We start from the raw sequence: 10,339 nt of genomic DNA on the forward strand, positions 1-10,339 counted from the left end.
TCAATTTCTAGCCTAGATTGACTCTTCTCTTGTAATGATCTTAATATTAGACTTTTTTTTATATTGCTCTTCTAAGTGCACATTTAATTGTGAGGTACCATGTTTCCTATAGTGACATCTATAAATTTTTTCACAATGGTTATACTTGACTTAGGGGTTATTGGAGCTACCACCCTCTAGTTTGGTGAAATAAGACTAAACTATAAAAGTAGGTTTTTTGCTGAACTTAGGAGCGGGGCAAGGTTTTGTAGAGGTAGGTGGTTGGCCAGAAGTAAGAGTAGGAGTAAGAGTAGGAGTAGTGGTAGGGGTAGGGGTACCCTGGGCCTAGAAATGGGAGCTCGCACTAGAATCTGCCAGAATATCTATGGACTCAAGCAAGCAACAAATTTGAAATTATAGCAACATGCCAAACAATTAACATCCAAGTATTAACAATTTGATAAAAAGGAAAAAGTGATCATTTTGAGTTGCAAAATGAAATTGACCAAAAAGAAAAAAAAATCAACAAACAAAAAATAGTTAGAATCTTCTATTGATGCTTTAAAGTTTCAATAATTTATTCCAAAATTTCAAATTAATTCATAGCCATTATATTCACAGAAGTTTATATCACAGCCACTACCCCTTATGATTCTTATTCAAGCATATTGCAAAATTTACCATCCAGAAACATAAAGAAAAAAATACTGTTGTTTTCAAAGATTATTGTTCCAGTTGAACTCAAAAAACTTTAAACTTTTTGAACAAAATATATATTGTGACATTGTGTATCTTATACGAAATATTACCTATATTAACTAGCATTTGAACCATATTATATATATATATATTATATATATATAAGCTTTGTGATAAAAAAAAAAAAAAAAAACATGAAAAGTTTTAGTGTCCTATAACTAAGGATGATAATTTTAGAGTTTTGAATGCAACGGATATCGAGTAGACAATATATATATAAAAGGGCTTGTATGGGTAATCTTATTTTTTTTAAGCAAAGTTTTTAAATTTAATCCAAATATCTTTAGGACAATAAGATCCAAATTAATTAACCACAAAATCACTATCATGATTCACTATCATGTATTCAATCATCAAAATTCAAAACACATTGCATAATACAAACCCAAAAAAATCAAAATCACAAATACAAATTCACACACATCAGTTCATCAATCATTAAACTACATGTACAATCAAGTCTCCACAACACACAACACACAATTCACAAACACAATCTCATCCTCTATCTCTGATTAAACATCATACTTCCTCCAATCTCCATCCCATAAATCAACAAAAAGTACAACTTTAACCAAGATTCTTATCTTCGGCTTCGGCGATGGAGATGTAGATGGAAGGCTACGGCGATGACGTAGTGGGAACGATGGCGACAGTGTAGTGGCGTCTTCGACGGCGATGGAGAATCGGAGATGCAGAGAGAGAGAGAATCAAAGTGAGAGAACTGAGAATGAAGGCTAATAAGGAGGGGCAGAATCTTAACAAATGATTAAACGACGTTATTTCGTCATTTGTTATTAAGTAAAAAAAATCCAGGCATGCCTTAGTTTATATATATAATTTTATTTTTATATATATTATATATAAGCAGGGCGGGAGATTTGCAGGGCAGGGGTCACTCCTATCCTGCCCTCGCCCCTGCTTTAGGTGTCAGATGCAGGTGGGGCCACCCGCCTCCAGTATTTGGCGGACGGGGTAATCCGCCCGCCACATGGGGGCGGGACACTACCGCCCACCCCTAACATGAGGGAAGATTTGAGATACGAGGAGATATTATAAATATTAAAGATATAAATATATTTTGATAGTTAAAGAAAATATTTAAAATGAATAAAAAAATATTTAAATAATTTAGAAAAAAAATATATAAATTGATGTATGATATATTATAAAAGTTAATATATAAAATATATAAAATAAATTTTAATAATATATTTTAAAGAATAAGAAGATAAAACCCTTTGAGTTACAATATCTTAATGGCCAATACAATATATTTTAAAGAATAAGAAGATAAAACCCTTTTGAGTTACAATATCTTAATGGCCAATACACCATCGATTTTCTCCTAAATGGTGACCGAAGCTGGGTCAACTTCGGTACTTTCTCTGGGGTTACCTTTGCAATAGAGCCATCAAAAGAGAAGGTACCATTAACCATCTTATACAGATACAAAGCTGCCAAAATCCAACCTCAAAAATTGGCAATGGCAAATTCCACGCTCTTGTGAGTTCTCTCCTTTTTTTTAAAACGAAGGCAACACCAAAATGATGCTATATAATAGCGTGCTTAAACCCCTAGTATGCATGGTCAAGAAGCATTCAAAACCAACCCACAACCTATCTTTCTTTCTTCTCTCTCTTTTTAATTATTTTATTTTTAAATCAGTGTGCATAACACATCATTCATATTTTTTAAATAATATTATTTAATTTATAAAATTTAAATATTAAAATTTTTCTTTTAAATTAAATTGTGTCATGTAAATACTTTATTATGTGTGTTATCCCCACCGATTTATAAATAAAAATTATTCTTCTCTTTTTTTTTTTTTACTCGCTTGCAGGCAATGAGAAGTATCTACATTGTTCAACAAGATATGGTAACAATGAAGAATCAATATGGTAATTATTATATTAGAATACAAATTAAATGATTAAATTTAAAAAAAAAAAGCGAGATTCACTATAAAAATAAAATATTTGTTTTTATGTGGTTCATAGATTTACACATTTAAAAACAAAAAATATGTGAGATTTATATACCATAAAACTATAGAACTGTAAATATCATTCCTCAAATTTTGGGGCATCACCATATTTAAAACTCTGAGCTAATACTTCATTTTCACTTTAATTTGATATTCCGTTGAACACCTGAAGGCGGTAAGGGAATGCATGCATAGATGATATATGAGCTGATCTGTGGTTTATTGGGCCTGGCCCAGTGTTGCAGCAGCCTAGACTAAGCCTAACATTTACTAGCGGGTCGGGCATTTAGCATAAGGCCCATGACACCCTTTCTTTTATTTTGAATTGAGGAACGTTAGATAAGAGTCTCAAATCTCGTATATTATCTTATAAAAAAGGTTCGGTCTAATATTAAAAAAAATAGATTTTTAATATAAATTTCATATTTAATTACATTCTAAAATTGTAAATATTTCTTTTTAAATTTTGCTACGTTTAAGTCAGCATGTTAACATGCCACTTTTTGTGATATTCATTATAATTTTAAAGATATTGAAACAACAATAATTCTTAATATAATATTTGAGAGATGTGTTGGGTGTATAAAAAATAAGACTTGTAAATAGATTTTTTTTCTTTTTTTTTTACAAAATCAACTACTATTTTTTAGATTTAAAGAATAACAGAGTTTTAAAAAAGAATAATATCAAGTACAAGTCTCGTATAAATAAGTTTTATATAAACTCGTAACCTTTTAGTAAAAAAGGTGGATCTCATTAATAAAAAATAATTTTTGTACACTCGTTTTAGGTAGAATTCATTGTTTTACAAGAATTTGTATGTGATTTATTTATACAAAATTTGAACAATTTATTTATTATTAAAAAAATAATTATTAAGTATGAAATGCTTGTGCAGAATTGAATGAGAAACTAAAAATTACTAATACTATATAGCATTTAATGTAATTTAAATTCAGGAGATTCCGTTTTATTTTGTCATGAAGTACGTCTAGTACAAAATTCATCATTTTTTATTTCTCTTTCCCACCAATATTTTATTAAATTTAATAATTTCAATATTTTATTTTTAACTAAATTAAAATAAATAATTATGTAAAATACTTCTCCTTAGAAAACATGTGATGTAACTACCCACGGTCCACCCAATCCCAAACTGGATCTATCCAGAACCAATCCTATTAAACGCGTTATCTCGAATCTGAAATTCGGACCCACCCAAAACCCCTTGCAAGTCGCGTCACCCACCAATCAACGGCTACCAAATGGTCTCAAATTCAGCGGCCTAACCCCGTTTGTTTCCCTTGTTAAACATATCTCTGCCACCAAGCAAGAGAGCGTCTTTCCTTCTGCTTGAACACTTGGCATCAAACTTTCTGGTCTCTTCGGCTTGCATATAGGCTATTGCTCCGTTTATTTTGACATAAATAATCAATAAACTGTTTTTTTTTTTTTTTTTTTCCTTTTAACTCTGGAAAAGTATCTTCCTCTTTTTACACCGTAATACATACGCCTATGGGAGAATCTGTGATTTCCCAGTGAGACGAACGGAGTGTAACCAAGTACTTCATTAAAGGTCAGATTCAATAAAGCTTTAGTTAATCGCTGCAATGCCTCTGGTTCGGCGAAAAAAACCCGCCGAAGCTGAGAAGAATTCTGGTTCCGATTCCGGTAACCGAAACGAAAAATCCGAAGAAGGAGAAGAAGAAGAAGAGAACGGCAAGAAGAGGAGACTTCATAAGAAGAATGAAAAATCGAAGGCCAAGAAGGCTAAGGAGAAGGGCAAGTGGTCGTGCGTGGACAGCTGCTGTTGGTTGATCGGCTGCATTTGCACAATTTGGTGGCTCTTGTTGTTTCTGTACAACGCCATGCCTGCCTCTTTCCCCCAGTATGTGACGGAGGCGATCACGGGGCCGCTGCCGGACCCGCCCGGCGTGAAGTTGAGGAAAGAGGGGCTGACGGCAAAGCACCCAGTGGTGTTCGTGCCCGGGATCGTGACCGGTGGGCTCGAATTGTGGGAGGGACACCCCTGTGCCGACGGGCTGTTCCGGAAGCGCCTCTGGGGCGGTACCTTCGGCGAAGTGTATAAAAGGTAATTCCATTGATAGGTTTTGTGATTCTGAAGTTTGCCGTCGTGCTTGATGCAGTGGATTTTTATTTCGTAGTATAAATTTTGAAGGTGAAAAACTATTCAGTATTCCGGAGCAACACTTTCTTCCCAATTTTATAGTTGGTCTGTTAGGAGTCGACTGGTTTCCATTTTCGGTAGTGAGTGAGGGACTCATTGTTATAAGTGGTTGAACGTCAAGCAAGTTTCCCTTCTGGGTAGTGCGTGAAGAACTGGTTTGATATGGCTAGTGGTAGTAAAGCCTTGGTAATGTTTTTTTTCTTTTTTTTTTTGTTCGCTTCGTTTTTCTTTCTCCTTTTTATAGTACATTGTCAGTTCTATTTGTTCCCTCTTTATGGCAATTAGTTAAGTCCAGACAAGTAGTTGATTAACAACAACCTGTCTTGTTTGGTAATAGCGTCTAAGACTCTAAGATGGATGGTTGATGACGAGGATAGGTGGAAATGTTCAAATGGTGTTGGCATGCATAAAAATACGTCTTTGCGAATCATCTATTTGATGCAATTAGACACTAGAAGACTTGCCAGCCGAGGTAAATTATATTGTTATTAATTTATTCAATTAAACACTAATAGGGCAAAAAGAAGATTTTTTCCCATTGACTTTAGTTGAGAACTTGTTTCTTGAGTAAATTATATTGGAAAAACTGCCTCACGTGTGTACTGGATGATCTTTAAAACTAAAATTTTTTTGGTAGGTGATGGTCAAAACTAAATCATCAAGAGGATTAATATCACTTCCCATGTAAACACGAATTATTTTAATCGAATTCACGATGTCATAAAAGATAGCTCTTAAAGTAAAAGTACTAGAAAATCTCAGCTGTTTTAGTAGTTCCAGAGCCAAAATTGTTCATTTTGGGGCTGCACTATTTGGGGTTTGCAGATTTGGATTAGAACATTTTAAGCTTTAGTTGCTTTTAGAGTGAAAATTGGGGTATCTAGGTATGGCTATTTCTAGTTCCCACTGGATATCATCGCCAACTTCCTCGAGAATTTGTTGTCCAGTTTACTTCTGAACTTCTATGAGTTCTTCTAAGATTTGGTGAAAATAATTCCTGCTGTTCTGTTGGACCTTTTGCAATTGCAGGCCTTTATGCTGGGTAGAGCACATGTCATTGGACAATGAAACGGGGCTGGATCCTCCTGGTATAAGGGTTAGGCCCGTCACTGGACTTGTGGCTGCTGATTATTTTGCTCCTGGCTATTTTGTGTGGGCGGTTTTAATTGCTAATTTGGCGCGCATTGGTTATGAGGAGAAGAACATGTATATGGCTGCATATGATTGGAGAATCTCATTTCAGAACACTGAGGTATTATTGTAACCATGTTTCTGCTGTTTGACCGTGTTATTTTATTGATTATGAACCTATGTTTTCATTTCAATATTCTATTTATTACTTGCACTGATTTTGGCATTGTTGTTGAACTCAATTAATCAGGTGCGGGACCAAACACTAAGTCAGATAAAAAGTAAGATAGAGCTGATGGTTGCTACCAGTGGTGGGAAAAAGGCAGTTATAGTTCCCCATTCAATGGGTGTATTGTATTTTCTGCATTTTATGAAGTGGGTTGAGGCACCAGCTCCAATGGGTGGAGGGGGAGGACCAGACTGGTGTTCTAAGCATATAAAGGCAGTGATGAACATTGGTGGACCATTTTTGGGTGTTCCAAAAGCTGTGGCAGGGCTTTTCTCTGCTGAAGCCAAGGATGTTGCAGCTGCCAGGTTTTTTTTTCTCGTTACTTTCTCTATGTTGTAGTGAATAGTACATTGGATGTGACTTTTTAATTGCTTGTTGATGTGAGTTTAGTTTGAAATACTATGTTTTTTGGATAGTGGTAGGAAATAAGAATGGCTGATGTAAATAATTTTTTTTATTAATTTCCTAACATTGACTGTATATAAATGACAGTGGATCTCCTTGGATTAATTTCCCAATTGATATTAATTGTTTGGTTTCTTGTCCTTCTTTTCTTATTATCTTTCTTAGAAAAGTAAAATTTCTCTTCATGCTTAAAAACTGCAGGGCCATAGCACCAGGTTTCTTGGATAATGATATGTTCCGGCGTCAAACATTGCAACATGTGATGAAGATGTCCCGCACATGGGATTCAACCATGTCAATGATTCCAAAAGGTGGGGAAACCATATGGGGTGATCTTGACTGGTCACCAGAGGAAGGCCACGTTCCTAGCAAGAGAAGACAAATAAACAATGATACCAAGTTGGCAAGACAAGATGAGACTGGAAGTCTGGGTTCCCAACTAAAAAGTGCTTATTATGGAAGGATTATCTCATTTGGTAAAGATGTGGCAGAGGCAAAATCATCTGAGATTGGGAGGACTGACTTTCGGGTAAGGCTATATATTATTTTATATGAATCAACCATTTCTCCCAAATTCATTTTCTGTGATTTAAAGATACTGCAGATTTAGAAATTCGGAGGTTGAAAATCTTGCTAGGGGCCTAAAATTGATAATAAGGGATGAGATTTTGAGCTAAAAGTTACCACAAAATTAGGGTGGAGAAGTATGATGTTTTTATGGATTGTGTTGGTTGCATGTACATGGATTTATGTGTTTATAGAAGTTCAAAGAACAAATAGTGTATAAGATAGCTTCAAAAAGACAGTGAAATAACTCATCACGTGTCTTTTGGAGTTGGTCCTTGCATGTATGTGCATGTGTAAGCACAAATACACACGCACACACACCTTTTATGTTTATACTAGTTATAATTTAAGAATAAATTGTTAATTCTAATTTAAACGAAATTTTTTTAATGTTTGTGAGTTTCTAATCCAAATCATGTGTAGTCTCCCTGTCCTCACATACCAGTAATTTTGTGAATCATTCCAAGTCAATTATTCAATATAATTTCAAGGAAGATTATTGCTCTAGATGCTTCAAGTATGTCTCTAGCTGTCTGTCATTTTGTGTCACGGCGATAGAAGCATCATCTATTTTCATCAGATGTCAACATGTACATTAGTATTGAATATTCCAATTCCAAGTTATCTTATGGGAAGCAGAATGCACTTCAACTACAATCTTTTTTATAGGTGAAAACAATAGTCCGGGGCAAACTTCAACTACAACTTGAAGTCTCTGGCTTGTTAGATTATTTACTAGGGATGTGAAAAAGAAGGGAAGGTTTTCTATTCCTTTCTCGTGATTTGGGGATGATGAGAGGAAGGATAGCAAGCAGGGAAAAATTATTATCTTTGAAGTTTAACTGGGGCCTACCAAAGTTTGAAAAATTCTACTCATCATCCCCACACACCTGACACCACACATAATTTTTTAATTTTTAATTTTTTTCTGTTACCAAATGTGTGTTATATTGATGATGAGTAGAAGAATTCAATTAATTTAGGAAGAATAAAACCAAAAAAAATAAAAAAAAGTGTGGTGTGTGGGGATGATGAGTAGCAAAACTCCCGAAGTTTACACCTAGAAATTTATAAAAGCTAGTACAGAAAGTCAAACCAAAGAGAGAAGGACAAATTGTGCTTTGCCCTTGGTTCCCTTCTGGATAAGCATAAATGTTTTATATATTGTTTTCTCTTCTCAAAGGTAAACTAGATGGATTCTTATCCCCAGTTTGTACTAATTAATTCTGCTATGTGGTTTGCTTAATGCTGACCCACTGCTTAAGAAACAATTGTCTTTTTTAATTATTTTGTTCAAGACCAATACATTTATGTTTTTTAGCTATTGGTTGACATGCAGGATGCTATTAAGGGTCGTAATTTTGCAAATAATACCTGTCGTGATGTGTGGACCGAATACCATGACATGGGAATTGAGGGTATCAGAGCTGTTGCAGAACATAAAGTTTACACTGCCGGATCAGTTTTAGATCTGCTTCAGTTTGTCGCACCGAAAATGATGGCACGCGGCAGTGCTCATTTCTCTTATGGAATTGCTGACAATTTGGACGACCCAAAGTACAAACACTATAAATACTGGTCAAATCCCCTGGAGACTAGGTAAGAATCTCCGTTTCCTGTTGTTTTGAGTTTTTATGCCACCTCTTATTTGTGGGACCTTGGTAACAATTTCAGAATATATTTGTCAATTATAATACTCAATTATATGGGGCATCCCCTTTTGCATGGCATGCTTATTTAACAACTAAAACTTTGTTAGTTTTTTCAAAAAAAAAAAAAAAACTTTGTTAGTGCATTTAAAAAGTAGCTTGAATGGATTATATAATCCTTCACTAACACCGGTTCATTTTTTGTTGGATCTTTTTTTTTTCAATAAGTTTTTTAGTGATATATTTTTTGTTTCAGGGATGTGGGAGCATTTGCTTTTAGAAAGAAATAAATCTTAAGTGGGATTTAATAATTCTAAATTACTATCATGGTCACTGTACAAGATTGAATCTTTGTGGGTTGCTGATTACAAATATCCTATTATGATTTGCAAAGGAAGTGGTTCAGTAAGGTTTGTCTTTTTCCTTTTAGTCTTGATATACAACTCTTGTTTACCCCATTAAACCAATATGGCACACTGTAGTCCTAACAACAGATACCTCAGCTGAACATTATCAGTAGTTCACTCTACCTGCATTTTCGTTGTATTCCTTTTGCTTTTGCCAAGAGTATACAGTTTTTGCTTCCTGGCTGATCTCTTTCTGTTTGCTTGCTCAATTTAGCCAACTGTGGCTACTCAAAAGGGAAATGATTTCCCGGGGTTGGTCAATGTTCATTGACACTGAAGTTAGTTTATCTGAATGTTAATCCCACTTTGATTATGCAGATTACCAAATGCTCCTGGCATGGAAATCTTTTCAATGTATGGAGTTGGCATCCCAACCGAAAGAGCATATGTTTATGAGTTATCTTCTTCTGCAGAATGCTACATTCCATTTCAGATCGACACATCAGCTGACAGTAGAGAAGATGAAGAGAGCTGTCTAAAAGACGGAGTCTACACTGTTGAAGGTGACGAGACCGTGCCTGCTTTAAGTGCAGGCTTCATGTGTGCCAAAGGTTGGCGTGGGAAAACCAGATTTAATCCTTCGGGAATTCGAACCTACATTAGGGAATACGATCATTCTCCTCCAGCCAATCTGCTAGAGGGCCGGGGTACCCAAAGTGGTGCCCATGTTGATATAATGGGAAATTTTGCCTTAATTGAGGATATTCTGAGGGTGGCAACTGGAGCTTCCGGAGAAGACTTGGGAGGTGATCAGGTTTACTCGGACATCTTTAAATGGTCTGAGAAGATCAACTTACATCTGTAATTTCAAGTCATATGTATTCAGTTATTTGAATGGTGCAGTAGAAAAATATTCAAAGTTCTGTATCTTATAACTCTATTTTATGAGAATAATTTGTAGTTTTCAAAAAGTGTCCAATGGTATTTATCATCTATTAAGGGATTTTTTTTATTATTATTGCCATCAGGAGTCCAACAACATCCCCACTAATCTCGGGGTGCACATGCTCTTGACAAAGAGTTTTTTACTAGTGT

At 35.0% G+C, this 10,339-nt stretch overlaps 1 protein-coding gene across 2 annotated transcripts; it reads left to right on the forward strand.

Moving 5' to 3' along the window:
• Window positions 1–3,993: 3,993 nt before the first annotated feature.
• On the forward strand, window positions 3,994–10,215 carry LOC121246292 (phospholipid:diacylglycerol acyltransferase 1-like). Of its 2 annotated transcripts, none has more exons than XM_041144398.1 (6): window positions 3,994–4,820; window positions 5,946–6,168; window positions 6,298–6,581; window positions 6,883–7,210; window positions 8,588–8,847; window positions 9,623–10,215. In XM_041144398.1, exons 1-6 carry the CDS (start codon window positions 4,339–4,341, stop codon window positions 10,107–10,109), a joined length of 2,064 nt encoding a protein of 687 aa, XP_041000332.1. In that variant the 5' UTR covers window positions 3,994–4,338; the 3' UTR covers window positions 10,110–10,215. The 2 variants fall into 2 exon arrangements, with proteins under 2 accessions (XP_041000332.1, XP_041000330.1); XM_041144396.1 differs by having other exon boundaries at window positions 4,062–4,820; window positions 8,570–8,847.
• Window positions 10,216–10,339: the final 124 nt, after the last annotated feature.

This window comes from Juglans microcarpa x Juglans regia, chromosome 1S (assembly GCF_004785595.1).
Source record: "Juglans microcarpa x Juglans regia isolate MS1-56 chromosome 1S, Jm3101_v1.0, whole genome shotgun sequence".
In the NCBI taxonomy this organism is placed as follows: domain Eukaryota; kingdom Viridiplantae; phylum Streptophyta; class Magnoliopsida; order Fagales; family Juglandaceae; genus Juglans; species Juglans microcarpa x Juglans regia.